General features: G+C 40.1%; 1 protein-coding gene across 1 annotated transcript in view; it reads left to right on the top strand.

Annotated features, from left to right (window-relative positions):
- Positions 1 to 1,311: 1,311 nt before the first annotated feature.
- The window catches only part of LOC103267431 (probable ATP-dependent RNA helicase DDX60), a 42,735-nt gene continuing 28,772 nt past the window's right edge, over positions 1,312 to 15,274 (top strand). The window contains 6 exon segments of the mRNA XM_008065025.1: positions 1,312 to 1,407; positions 6,892 to 6,996; positions 7,531 to 7,659; positions 8,639 to 8,763; positions 12,508 to 12,666; positions 14,696 to 14,843. Of these exon segments, the coding sequence (XP_008063216.1) occupies positions 1,312 to 1,407; positions 6,892 to 6,996; positions 7,531 to 7,659; positions 8,639 to 8,763; positions 12,508 to 12,666; positions 14,696 to 14,843 (762 nt within the window).

Here is a 15,274-nt window from a genome sequence, read left to right as displayed (position 1 = left end):
ATGACAGAGTGAGATGCTGTCTCTAAAAGGGAGGAGAAGGAGGAGGAGGGGGAGGAGGAATATTATAAGAAGTAAATATCTGTTGCATATTTCACTGCATTTTTGTCAAGTATAGTCATTCTGGTAATGAATAAGGTAAAGGCAACATTGATAAAACAAGTAAAAACTTGAAAGATAGACTCTTTGAAGCCAATAAAATGGAATCTTAGAGAATTGAGAGAATTTGCAAACTAAATCCCTGACCTATTGACCATGATCTGAAGTTTGAAAATGCAGAATTGATATTTTTGCCTTTCAAAAGGGTGAAGAAAATAGATTGATAAATTTCAGACTGAGAAAATAATCAAATCTTGCCAGATTCTAGAATAAGACAATTGTTTTCAGAACCTAGAAAAGAAAGAGCTAAATGCATTGCATGGATCTGGGTTTACCAAACATAATAAGATGAGATTTACTTTGCGTGGGAAACACTTTATTCACCTCTCCATGTATTCATGCCCTTTGGCATGTGTATATATCCCACCAAAGAAGTAGGATTTATTTCCACTACTCTTGACTTTGGGTTTGGCCTTGTGATGTGTGTTGTCCAATAGAATGAGGCAGAAGTGCCCATGTGTCCATTATAAGCCTAGGCCTTAAAAAGCCTGCCACTTGGTGTGTTGACTCACATCTATAATCCTGTTGTTTTGGGAGGCCTAGGCAGGAGGATCACCTGAACCCAAGTGATCAACCTGGAGTTCAAGACCAGCTTGGACAACATAATGAGACCCCATTTCTACAAAAATAAAAATAAAAATAAATTAGCCAAGTATGGTTGTGCATGCCTGTAGTCTCATCTACTTGGGAGACTGAGGTGGGAGGATTGTTTGAACCCAGGAGACTGAGGCTGCAGCAAAGTTTGATCATGCCACTGCACTTCAGCCTGGGCAGCAGAGTGATACCCTGTCTCTAAAAATAAAAATAATAAATAAAAAGGGGCCCACTATACTTCTCCTTCAGAACCTATGCTGGCTAGCCTGCTGATCACAAGAGGAAAACCAGAGGCATGTCGAGCAGAGCCACTTTACTACAGTCACCATAGCCTGGAATGAAGCCACCTAGCTAAGCCCAGCAGAGCAAGCTCAAAGAAGATGGACAAAGACCTCTTCCATCCTAAGACACATGAACTGAATACATGTTTTGCCTCATATGCCACTGCAGTGCTATGAATCTGTGTTAAACAGCACTAATGTGAATATGGAAAATCCATACACATATTCTGCTCCTTTGATTGGCAGACTGGAGTCATAAGGTAGGCAGCACTGGATATGAATGTCGATAAGTGTTGTAAGTTCGTTCCTACAACCTCAAAGATACAATGAGATGGAGAACCATAAGCTGGTCACTGTTAAAAATTAAGATATTAATGTTTGATAAATAAGAAAAAGTGCCAAGAAATATGGGTTTCTGAACTGGCTGATCACATGCAAAAGATTGAAACAGGACCCCTACCTATCACCATACACACAAATTAACTCTAAATGGATCAAAGACCTAAAAGTAAAACCTCAAACTATACGAATCTTAGAAAATGCAAGAGACATCCTTATGGAAATTGGAACTGGCAACTGATTCCTGATCAAAACCCCAAGTGCCCATGCCATAAGAGATAATATAGACAAGCGGGACCTCATCAAACTGACAGGCTTCTGCAAAGCAAAAGAAACCATCAAGAGAGTGGGGAGACAGCCAGACCACAGAATGGGGAAAAAAATTGCCAACGGTATATCTGACCAAAGCCTAACATCTAGGATCTACAAGGAACTCAGACGCACTGAAAGGAAACAAACAAACAAACAAACAGCCCCATTAAAAAGTGGGCAAAAGACATGGATAGACGCTTCTCAAAAGAAGATATATGGGCAGCCAATAGACATATGAAAAAGTGCTCAGCCTCACCAATCATCAGATAAATGCAAATCAAAACCACATTAAGATATCACCTAACCCCAGTAAGAATGGCCATTATTAATAAAACAACAACAGATGCTGGCAAGGATGCTGAGAAAAAGGAATACTTCTACACTGCTAGCAGAAATGCAAGTTAGTGCAACCTCTTTGGAAGAAAGTGTGGTGATTTATGAAAGAACTAGAAATTGACCATATGACCCAACAATCCCCCTAATGGGATATACTCGGAGGAACTAAAATCATTCTACAAAAAAAATACCTACACACACATGTTTGTTATAGCTCTATTCACAATGACAAAAACATGGAACCAACCATGCTGCCCATCGAAGCTGGATTGGATAAAAAAATGTGGTACATATACACAGTGGAATATTGCGCAGCCATAAAGAAGGACAAAATTATGAACATCACAGCAACTTGGGTGGACTTAGAGTTGATCATACTCAGTGATCTATTACAGAAACAAAGGATAGAGTACCATATGTTCTCACTCATAAGTGGACATTGAAAAATTGTCACAATACTGTAAGAAAGGAATTGGCAGTAGTGGGGATCTGCCAGTGGAAGGGGGCACACCTATTCAACAAGAGTACCTGCATAATGAACATGTGTATACCTAACCCTGAATTGTACCCCACATCTTTAAAATAAAAAAATTAAAAGTCAAAAAAAGAAAAAATTAAATTATATTAAATTAAATTAAAAAGTGGTACATATACCCAATGGAATCTTACTGAGCCATAAAGAAGAACAAAATCATGAACTTCACAGCAACCTGCATAGAATTAGAGTCTATAATACTGAGTGATCTTTCACAGAATCAAAGAGCTGAGTACCACATGTTCTCACTCATAAGTGGTCTTTGAACAACTACCGTATTACTATAAGAAAAAAGATTGAAAGTAGCAGGAAACTGCAGGGTGGGGAGGTGCGGAGTTGGGATTGACAGTAGTCGATGTCTGCCTGGGGAAGAAGAGGCACACCCCATCAATAAGGGTATCTGCACAATGAATATTTGTATACCAAACCTTGAATTGTATGCCACAATTTAAAAATAGGAAAAACAAAAAGAAAATATCATCAATTAGAACACTTTTTCATAAATTACCCACCAAACCACCCAAGGCAGTTCTAGAGAAGAATCTGAAATTCAACCCAAACTCTGCCTGGAAAACATAATTTGACCATTCTATAATTTGTTTATTTTTCTACACATATTTACGGTTCTGATAAGTTATTTATCAGAGACTGAATTTTAAGTATAACAAAAATCAGCTCAGTTCACTTTATCTCCTGATATAGTCATAAAATTGGCTCAACTTCAATCTCATATCCAAATTTCCTCAAGATGTCTGTAAACACCTGGGTGCTTCCATTCCCAAGGTCATCCCTCTTTATAATTTCATGTGTCCACTGAATTCTTGATCTAATTAACTACTTATTCCTCTGCAGCCTCTCTCCCAACAATGTTGCTCAACCTCTCTCTTCTTGACTTTCCTCCACTTCTCTAATTTCCACTTCCCCCCAAACTCCTGTTCATTTAGTCAGTACTTTGTTTCTTCTCTGCCATTTACACTCAAAACAGTTTATTAAGATATTTTGTTAAATAAATGGTTACATACTATGGTAATATGGCCATGTGATTTTAAATTGCAAGTGATTGGATTGGAATCACATTTAGACATATTTATCTGTCATTCTTATGCACAATTTCTTCTAAAAATATTTTTTATTTTTTAATTTTTATTTTAAAGATGTGGGATACAATTCAGGGTTAGGTATACAAACGTTGATTATGCAGATACCCTTGTTGATGAGGTGTGCCCCTCCCTCCCCAGCAGCTTTCCTCAACTGCCAATCCCACCCCCACAGTTTCCCACCCTGACAGTTTCCTACTACTGACAATCGCCTTCTTATAGTTTTATAATTGTTTACGGTCCACTTATGAGTGAGAACATATGGTACTTTCTTCTTTGTTTCTGTGATAGACCCCCGAGTATGACTGACTCTAAATCCATCCAATTTGCTGCCACATTCATAATTTTGCCCTTCTTTATGGCTGCATAATATTCCACTTTGTATATGTACCACATTTTTTATCCAGTCCAGCTTTGATGGGCAGCATGGTCGGTTCCCTGTTTTTGCTATTGTGAATAGAGCTGCAACAAACATACATGTACATTTATCTTTTTTGTAGAATGATTTGAGTTCCTCCAGGTATATTCCCAATAAGGGAATTGCTAGGTCATATGGAAGGTCAATTTTTAGTTCCTTCTGAAATCACCACACTATCTTCCAAAGAGGTTACACTAGTTTGCATTCTCACCAACAGTGTAGATGTCCATCCTACTAAAGGCAATCTACAGATTCAATGCAATACCCATTAAATTACCAATATCATTCTTCTAAGACCTGGAAATGACAATACAGAAATTCATATGGAAACACAAATGACCACAAATGGCCAAAACAATCCTTAACAAAAGAAACAAAGCAGGAGGTATCACACTTTCAGGCTTCAAACTTTACTCTAAGGCTACAGTAATCAAAATAACCTGGTATTGTACAAGTACAGGCATACAGATCAATGGAACAGTATAGAGATTCCTGAAGCAAAGTCTCAATTTCTCAACCAACTCATCTTTGACAAAACCTACACCAACAACCACTTTATTCAGTAAATGGTGCTGGGAAAATTGGCTGATCACATACAGAAGATTGAAACAGAACTACCTATCACCATACTCAAAAATTTACTGTAAATGGATCAAAGACCTAATCATAAAACCACAAACTGGAAACAACCATGCTGCCCATCAAAAGAGGACTGGATAAAAAAATGTGGTACATATACACGATGGAATACTACGCAACCATAAAAAAGAACAAAATCATGAATTTCGCAGCAACCTGGAAGGAACCAGAGTCTATCATACTGAGTGATCTCTCACAGAAACAAAGATCAGAATATCACATGTTCTCACTCATATAATGGACCTTGAACATCCAATGTAATACTATAAGAAAATGACTGATGGTACTGGGAAACTATGGGGGGGAGGGGGATGGGATTAACAGTAGCAAATATCTGTCTGGGGCTGGGAAAACACCTCTTATCAACAGGGTATCTGAATGAAACGTAATTGTACACCTAACCCTTAACTGTACCCCACAAAACTATAATAAAAATACTGATTAATTATTAAAAAAAAAAAGAATTGTTTATCTTTGAGAACTTTGAAGATTGGGCTCCAGTCTCTTCTAGCCTGTAATGTAAATTTGCTGCTATTCTAATTTATCTTCTCAGTATGTAGTTTGACCTTTCTTCTCGCTGCCTTTAGGAATTTTTCTTTTATACCTACTTTGTGTAAGTGAATTACTATGTGTCTAGGAGTAGGTCTTCTCAATTGATGCCTTGCAGGGGTTCTCTGAATCTCTTGTGTTTGAATGGTTGCATCTCTAATGAGATGCAGGAAGTTTTCTTTTATGACCTCGTGGAATGTTTGTTTCAAGCTGCTCTCATTCTTTTTCTGTGCTTCAAGGATACCAGTCAGGCATAAGTTTGGTCTCTTAATATAATCACACATCTCTTGAAGGCTTTATTCTGTCTTTTAAGCTTCTTTTCTATGTTTTTAACAGATTGAGTTTGTTCCATATTTTGATCTTCAAGCTCTGAGATTCTTTCTTCTGCCTGGTTAATTCTACTTTCCTTGCTTGTCAGTTTATTATTTATTTCATTTACTGTATTATTCACAGCTTGCAGCTCAGTAATTAATTATTTCATGTTTTCATCTTGTCTTTCTTGGTTCTTATTCAACTTTTCAAACCATTCCTTGATCTCTGCATTTCTGGTCTGAGACCAATAGATCTGGGCACTCTTCACTGGTTGGATTCTAAAGTCTGTATTCTTGTGCACTATCCTTTTGGGACTTTGTGGGATGCCTGTGTTTCTTTGTTGATTTCTCTTCATTTGTGGTGGATTCTTCTCTTTTCTTTACTTCCATTGCTCAGTGAAAAGTGGAGTAGCTTTCACTTCTTTTTGCTCAATCTACTACTATTCTTCCTTTGGTAAAGCCTCTGGATTTGTTTGATTTTCAACTGGGTTGTGGGTGGAAAGTTGTGCTGTCCTTTTGCAGCCTTGAGATTTGAATAAGATGTGTTGAGGAGTGCTAAGATTCACAAGTGCTGCAGGCTGGTTTTTTCATCTCCAGTGGCAGCTGTAGAGCACAGATGCTTCAGAAGGGGGATGGGACACCTGGGTTTCTTCAGTGGGCCTGTCCCTCAGGGGATATTGCTCGTGGGAGATCCTCCTTGGGTTTGTAGTGATCAGCTTCAGAGAGGTACTGAAGTCACCCCTCAGTCTTAGGGGGAAGCTCTGCTGTTCATGTGTGCAGGCCAGAGCCTGTCTCCACCTGGTTACCAAGACAAATACAATGGGGACGTCTTTGCATTTCAGCTGGGGCTCAGCAACCAGTTCCTCTCATGTGTTTTTTTTTCTGTGGTCCCTGTTGCCAGTGTCCAATCTGGTGCCGAAGGCTGTGGTGGCCAATGGTAGCAGCAGGGAGTGATTTTTGCCACTTTTTTTCAGGCAGGGTGGCAGAGTTGGTGCCTGCCTCCAGACCATGAAGCATTCTGGGGTCTGAGTGGCTGTGCAGGGCCACTGCCTCAGCAGGAGATCTCAGGCCACTGTTCCTGTGTCCCTACTCAGTCAGACACTCTCATATCGATTTGCCAGCACACTTGTCTGCATATTCATCCCTGTACCGACTCATTTATGTGGAGATTTACACACTCCAACTGATTCCATCTCTGTCTTGGAACTCTAGTTTAATGGTTTTCAGTGTTTTTTGGGTTTATGACAATGGCTATACGGCAAATAATAAGACATAAGATAAAATAAAAGAAATGTTAAAAGGTTCAATTTTATTTTAAACATAGATTGAAAGGTACGGATTCCCGCCAGATCTTGCCCTTTCACCTCGAGAAAGCATCCAGCTTTACGACACCATGTGTCAAGTTTGGAAAAGTTGGCCCCGGGCCCAGGTAAGTAATAATCATGGAATTGACATTTTTAGAGGATGATAACATTGTTGTTCACCCTCACCCTTTCTAATCACTTGCATCTGCTTTTTAAAAATTATTAGTGGATGCGAACTAAAACTTCCCTTCTCATACATCCTTTTCCTAATATTTTGTGTTTCTTTTTAATGTTTTAAATTGTGTTTTATTTTAATTCCTGAAAATATGTATCTTTTCAACTGTTGGAATACTATACTATTTTAGTCTTCTATTTGCACTTTGGATTCATATTCCCCTTTTTTTATCATTCTGGCTTCCTTCCTGTATGTACTAATAGCTGTCTGTTTTCATCTCCTACTTTCTTTTCTTTGCGTACTATCCTTTGAAAAGTTCACCCATCCTAATAGTTTCATGTGTTAGAAGTTATGAGGAGGTTAAAAGAAGTTCAGCCGTCTGTACCCTCAAAAAGCTTGTAATGCTGTCAATGAGGCATAATTGAGAAACAACTTTGAGTTTTCTTGCATGATTTTATTTAATTTTGTGATGTTTGTTTGCAAGGAACTGTGCCCAGAGAACTTTACTCATTTTCACAACAAATTAGTCATTAAAAAGTTGGATGTCAGAAAATATGAAGAGAGCTTAAAGGCAGAATTGGCAAGTTGGACTAAAAATGGCAACATAGAACAGGTAATTTTCACACATGTTTTTGGCAAAATACTCTATATTTTTATTGTTTTCTTGAGTTATATCATTCAGTTAATACCATTTTCTGTCTTTTATCGTCAACTTTTATTTTAGAATTTTAAGTTGAACATGAAATCTAGTGATTCTGAAGTCAAATCAAAGGAGGGAAAGGAAATGGCTCTTTGTCTTATCCTCGGTGTCTCTTGAAATATGTGGCAGAGGCTACCCAAGTGGTGCTAACAGACAAGAATAGGTTCCCTATCCTTAGTGATGGTATTGTTCATACCCTGGCAGTAATACTAGCTGAGAAGAATGTTTTACTCCACTTTTTTTTTAATTTGGAACTTTTTCTTTTATGATTTTTACTTCAAGTTGTAGGAACTATTTGTGTATTAAAACATTAACCTGGAATCATAGAGATTATGCATATTAATTTTAGTAATTTGATGGTCTTTCTGTTTTGAAGTTTGGTTTGTTGTCTCAAATCGAGGTTTTTGATTTTTTGGAGTGACATATATTAAATTCTCTCATTTCCCTTCCCCCATTTTACCTTAATCTCCTCCCATTCAGAAACATAAATAAGTTACATCTTCTTCCAGCTATTTAAAAATCTTGAAAATTTGTGTTTGGAGGTGATTTTTTTTTTCATGATCCAAAAAGAAGCTGATTCACACTTCCCCTCTTGCCAAAGGGGACCCAACATTGTTTGCTGAGTAGTACCTCTCTTCCTAAGTGATTTGTATTGCCTTAAAAAACTGTATATGTGTGTGTATACATTACTGCTAAATTTTTGCTCTGTAGTGTGTTGACTTGTATGTTTGTTTGATGATTCTATGCATAGCTTTATAATATTATTTCATGGGACTATTTTTAAAAAACACAAAAAAATAGACTAGACAATGATTAAGATATTTTAGCCAAAAGAAGTAATTCCTTTCTTACCTATGCAGAACTGAACAAAATGTTTTTTATTCTACTGCAGGCCAAAATGGTACTGAAGAATCTTAGTCCTAAACCAGATTTTAGTTCAGAAAATATGATTCAAATGTTCCCACTTCTCGTTGAAAAGCTAAGGAAAATGGAGAAGTTGCCTGCACTGTTTTTTTTGTAAGTTATTTAAGTTCATTTGTTTTGGCTTCAATTGTATTATACTCATTACTTTAAGGTGAGGAGGATTATATAAACTTTACTGTAGTAATTTAGTATTCATTGCTATTTCTGGTGCCCATTGGTTATTTAAATGAAGATGTTTTATTTTATTTATTTATTTTTTTTTTTTTGATTTGGAGTCTCACTCTGTCACCCAGACTGGAGTGCAGTGGCCGCTCCCGGCCACCACAGCCTCGACCTGCTGGGCTCCGGCGATCCTTCCGCCTCAGCCTTCCGAGTAGCCGGAATTACAGGCATGCGCTACCACACCCAGCTGTTTTTTTTTAACTTATTGTAGAGATGAGGTCTCGCTGCCCAGGCGGGTCTCGAACCCGCGGTCTCAGGCAATCCACTCACCTCAGCCTCCCAAAGGCGCGGGATTACAGACTGAGCCACCAAGCCTGGCTCGAAGATGTTTTATTTTATTTTATTTATTTATTTTTATTTATTTTTATTTTTTTATTTTTTTGAGTTGGAGTCTCACTCTGTCGCCCAGACTGTAGTGCAGTGGCCGCTCCCGGCCACCGCAGCCTTGCCTGCTGGGTTCCGGCGATCCTTCCGCCTCAGCCTTCCGAGTAGCCGGAATTATAGGCATGCGCTACCACACCCGGCTGATTTTTTGATTTATTGTAGAGATGAGGTCTTGCTGCCCAGGCGGGTCTCGAACCCGCGGGCTCAGGCAATCCACTCACCTCAGCCTCCCAAAGGTGCGGGATTACAGGCTGAGCCACCGAGCCCGGCTTGATGTTTTATTTTAAAAATATGACTTTCTAGTTCAAGTCTTATAAAATGTTTTCAATTATGCTATTACAAATTGCCTTCTTTATTTAATTTATTACTTTGCTTTTGTTTTCTTTGAATTATATTTTTTAGGTCTTATTAATTTTCAGTATATATCTAAGTTCTTTGCCAAATAACTGTATATGCACACAAGTAACCCACATTAAATAAAAATATCCTTACATTGACAGGGCATTTTATTATATTTAATTTACAGTAATGAGAATTATGACCTAGAGGCACTGCTGTCTTGTTAAATTGTATATATTATGGTATAACATGGCTTAAAATTGAATGGAATATTCCTATTTTGATAGTTACAACAAAGTATTTATTAACTGGATAACACTCTATATCTTGGATTAACCTTAATAGCATAATGTGGGATTCAAGGAGAATACTTTATTTACTTTAGATAATTTTAAAATACACATACGCCATGGAATCTAAAATAAATGGAGCCAAGGTTTTGCTCAGGTGGTGAAATTTAATGTAACTACTTCCTGTGTAAACAGGCATATAGGATTGAATCATCATTGGTAGTATATATCTAAAATAATGATGATAGATGAACGTAAGTTTGTGTTTGAAAATTTTGGAAATTGCAGTAAAATTACTCCTTTTACTCTTGTTACTGGGACAAAGAAAATAAATATCTATACTGCCCAAAAGTCATAGAGCTCACCTACTTTACTTTCCAGCATAGCTATAGATTTTAATTAGAAACAAAAACAAGTCTGTGACCCTGGGGTATTTCTGAAAACCTAACTGCAAAATAGAAATTCAAAAATAACTATTTATGATTCATATACTCATACACATGTAGGAGAGGCAACATTTTACCTCCACTCCCTTAGGGGGTTCCAGCTGGGCCTGAGAATTAAGTTTTAAGTGCTGCAGAAGCCTACATAAGAATGTGAAAACCGTAGATGCAATTAGAGCTGAACACTTATGTACTGAAGTGAACAAGCAGTGGTAAATTGCGCAAATATAACAAAAGGGATTAGGGTAGCTAATTGGGTGGAGACATGACTAGGAAGATAAGGGTTAGTTTAATAAGGTTTGTTTGTATAATTTCCCTTGACCCTAACTTCCCGTCCTTGAAGATAAGAATGTTAGTCTCCTTCTAACATGAGGAGAACATCTTTTACACAGATGTTTAATCTCTGACTTTCAGGAAAAAGAGAAGTCAGAGTGATCTTCTTGCACCTGCTGTTTTTCAAGTGCCTTCTACTCAAAATAGTTAATATGCCAGAGTGGCATATTTTGGGGTAGCTTGTTCTGAACTCCCTCACATACTTAACATTTTTCAAAAGTAAAATATTTCACAAAACATTGAAGGTTTGATTCTACTTGAGTTGAAGCTTGGCACGTTTCTATGGAATCCTGGGTTCTCCACAAAACAAGCTGTGAAAAACCTTGGTCTTAATACAGTTTGATTTAGTCCTTAGTAGCCCCAGATCACCAAGATATCTGAAAGATTTGTCTGGACTCAAGTTGTACCTCTGAGAGCTTTTCAAATCGTGGTATTCCCATCATCCTTCTTCAGTCTGGTTCTTGGAAAAGCCAAATGTGTGGAGCATGTTTCGTGTTTGGGGGCAATACCAGAGTGTGCTTAAGGGCACACACTTCACACCCAGGCCCAACCCGGGATCCTACCTCTGTGCCATTAGCTACGTCATGATTTTGAGCCTTAGTTTCCTCCTTTGCTAAATGAGCCAAAAAGTAATAGTACATAGGGCTGGGTTGCGAATTAAATAAAAATAAGTTATGAAAGCACTTAGTACAGCACTATAAAATATTACCGGCTAAGGTCCAATCTCTAGATTACATCCGTTCTTGAGAAAATTATCAAGTAGCAAGATAAAATCACTTCTTGTCAGATTCCAACAAAGTAACATATGCTGTGGTGAAGAACGTGGGCTTGGAAGCCCCATACAAGTGTGAGCTCAAGGGCAGATCACTTAGACTCTTCGTGTCTCCATGTTTTTATCTGTAAAATAAGGATATTAACAGTGCCTTCTTCATAGGATTGCTGTGTGTATTAGATGAGTAGATAGTTCAGCCTCTTAGGACAGTGTCTGACAATTTAAGTGTCATATAAATGTTTACTGTTGTTATGTTATTGTCTATTACATAAAATTTCTTGCTGTGTAGCATAGACTGTCATGTTTTAAATCCTTACTTCAACAGTGTGTCAATTTATTTCCTTTTCACTGGCTGAGCACGTTGCCTTTTAATGCTAGATCTACAAAAATCACAAGATTTTTTTAATGTTCCTGTACAGACCAACCTATGATTTGCTATAATAGGTTTTGGTTAGTGTAGTTGGCTATTTCAGCCCCAGCATTTTTGCCAGGAAGGGAAAATAAAACTTCCATGAATTGTCCAGTGCTCCTTCGACCGAAGAAAATGCATGCACTCTAAACGTATTAAATGTTTGCTTTTACTTCTTCTATAGAGACATTTCACTCTTCACGTAGCATGAGAATTTGGTCTGTGACCATTTTAATACATTGCCCAAGGAATAACATCTGGGTTGGGGGAAGCTTGTTATTTGCTTTATAGTGGTTAGCAAGCAGTCTGCTGATCCAGTACACCTAGTGTGCACCTTCTGAATAAAATTCATAAAGATGGATATTAAAAACCCAACAGAGTGGCAGTAGTGGGAAACTGTCAGGGAAAGGTGGGATTGGCAGTTGAGGGAAACGGCTAAGGGAGGGAGGGGCATACCTCATCCACAAGGGTACCTGCATAATCAAAGTTTGTATACCTAACCCTGAATTATTGTACCCCACATCTTTATAATTAAAAAAAAAACCAACAGATATATGTCAGGGTAATAGTGGAAAGTGGAAATAGGCTTTGAGTTATATTTCCAATATTATTTTCAAGGCACACATCCTTTTCATTTGTTTCCAGGTTCAAGTTAGGAGGTGTCGAAAGCGCAGCTCAAAGTGCGAGCAATTTCCTGAAGATGAAGCAGGAGCTAAAGAGGCCTCCCAAGGCTGATAAAGAAGCCCAAGAGATGGCGAACAAACTTCGAAAAGTTAAAAAATCCATGGAGAAACAAAAAATAATGTAAGTATTTCAACAGAGTGGTCAGTAAAGGGTTAAAATATTTCACCAGTCTCGGTAGGAAACATACATTGAATGTGCTCCGCAAAGACGTTCTAGTTATTGCTTGGACTTATTTGCGAGTTGAGTGCTTCTGGGTGGGAGAATGGGGCCCTAGGAGCCACACTTCAAGTTGGATTCATCACCAACAAGGCAAACTGTAAAAAGACAGGGTGTCTTGGAAGGCGGAGGCGGAAGGATCGCCTGAGCCCAGCGGGTCGAGGCTGTGGTGGCCATGAGCGTGCCACTGCACTCCAGCCTGGGCGACAGAGTGAGACTCCGATCCGAAAAGAAAGACAGGCTGTTTTAATGTCTTAGTCAGCACCATCCCTACACTGAGGGTGAGGGCCTGCCTGGGGCCCGGTGCCTTAGAGGGTGCCACTCGTACCCTCCTCCGTGGACTTCCGTTTGCCTTCAATGAGGAGTCCCTGGAGCTAAGGAGAGGTGCCCAGCCGGGGCTCCCTCTCACCCTTTTAAGTTCCAGCGTGTGGTGCAGCTGTGTTTGTCAGGATAGGAGAATAGAATCGATTTAATTTTTTTGACAGTTTGTTGCCTTGGTTTAAAACTTATGTCAGACAGTCCTATGGATCTCCAAGCGTGCTTTGCCCCATGCTCCTGCAAATATCAAGACTGGGCTCTCCCCCAGTCAGAGCACTCTCCCAGGAGGTAAAGGCCTTGTTAGTTACAGGTGAGAACACTAAACGACAAAATGCGTGAGCTCATCTGCTCATACGCAGAGCTGTCTCGGGTGCACAGTTAAGAGACAAACGACAAACCAAAGAAAAGGAGAGTGGTGTGAGTGCACGTGAAAGGCTGTGACGCTGAGGGTGATGAATGGTGCCGTCTTATGACGAGGGACCAAGCCGAGACTGAGAGAGGAACGCTGTGCTGTTGAGATGAGGACAGCTGTGTAAGTGACTTACTGAAGGGGTGTGCTCCTGAGAGACCTGTGAGAAGGTGGGGGACGCAGGAAAGGGAAGGCGAGGAGAAGCAAGGATGTGGTTCTGCTAGGGTAGAGCCTGAGCCTGGCTGCACTGGAAACTCTGGGGCACCAGAGAGTTGCCCCACCGTGAGTTGAGGGACAGTTTTTTATTTTCTGGTCTTGAGTCGGATTCTCACTCCGTCACCCGGGCTGGAGTGCAGTGGCATGCTCACGGCCACTGCAGCCTTGACGAGCTGGGCTCAGGCGATCCTTCTGCCTCCGCCTTCCAAGTAACTGGAACTACAGGCATGCGCCACCACGCCTGGCTTCTTTTTTGATCTATTGTAATGACACGGTCTTGCCAAGTTGCCCAGGCTGGTCTCGAATCCCTGGGCTCAGGCAATCCTCTCGCCTTGGCCTCCCAGATTGCTGGGATGACAGGCTAAGCCACCGAGCCTAGCCAAGGGACAGTTTTATACACCTCAAATCAGTCAGCCATTGACTATGGGCCGTCTCCCCACCCAGGAGAGCTTGTCACAACCCAGGCAATTCCAGGGAGCCTCTGTCAGTTTGGGGAAATCCTTCAGGGATTGATGCAGCCGAGAACCTCTAGCACCTGAATTCAGAGCAGCTGTAGCATCCACTGTCAGGAGGGAAGAAACGGCGTGGAATGGGCAAGGGAGCACAGGGGCACATGCCTTACTCCAAGTTCAGTGTCGTGAAGGCTGGGGAAGAGGAAGTGATCGCCACTCGGCAAGGAGGAGGGTCATCTGGGGGGAACTGAATTAGGCAAGAGGGCCACAGCCGCAAGGAAAGGGAGCATCATAGAAAACGTGAATATATGGCAGACTTTTTTCATGAGGTATCTTAAGTTCCAGAGGCTGAAGAGGAGGACGTTAGAGGAAGAAGACGGTGTCGTGATAGCATAGATGCACAGCAGTGGAAGTCCGGGGGCAAGGGTGATTTGGGAACCCCCAGGCTTCTCATGGTGGAAGCATAACCAACGAAGCAATTCCCTAATTTATTGATTACGTTCAAGTCCATTCATCAAAATTACGTTTTTATGAACAGAGATGAAAAAAGCCAGAAAAAAACCAGAAATATGGATCAAAGCCTAATCCGTGAAGCCGAGCATGATACTCTGCTGAAGAGTCTGGAGAAGAACTTGGCGATCCCTCAGGACTGCACATACGCAGATCAAAAAGCAATTGACACCGAGGTCAGCCCGTAGAAGGGACAGTTCTCCGGGAGAGTATTTTGTTCATCAGCCATCGCCTTCTTGGTTGTAGACCGTGTTGAACATAATATTTGCATAGTATATTATGCCACAAGTGTGATCCTCACCCAAAGAAAAATCTCCGTGTAGAACCTTCTGGTTGGGTCTAACTCTTAAGGCTGTATAGCATGCATACAAAAAGGATGGTTTGGGGATCGGTAGCTTATTTCTTGCTGGTTAGTATTCCTCTCTGAGAACATCTGCCCTTTCATTATCTCCTTCCGTCATTGTTTTCATAGCCTGAATCCTAGATGTCAATCTCACGTGCCTCATTTGAAAATAGAGTGAGTGGATTGCCTGAGCCCACGGGTTCAAGACCCGCCTGGGCAGGCGAGACCTCATCTCTACAAGAAATCAAAAAATCAGCCGGGCGT

The sequence above is a fragment of the Carlito syrichta genome, unplaced genomic scaffold, assembly GCF_000164805.1.
Source record: "Carlito syrichta isolate Samal-C Ts95f unplaced genomic scaffold, Tarsius_syrichta-2.0.1 Scaffold308134, whole genome shotgun sequence".
Classification (NCBI taxonomy): Eukaryota; Metazoa; Chordata; class Mammalia; order Primates; family Tarsiidae; genus Carlito; species Carlito syrichta.
This window is presented reverse-complemented; position numbering and strand designations above follow the sequence as displayed.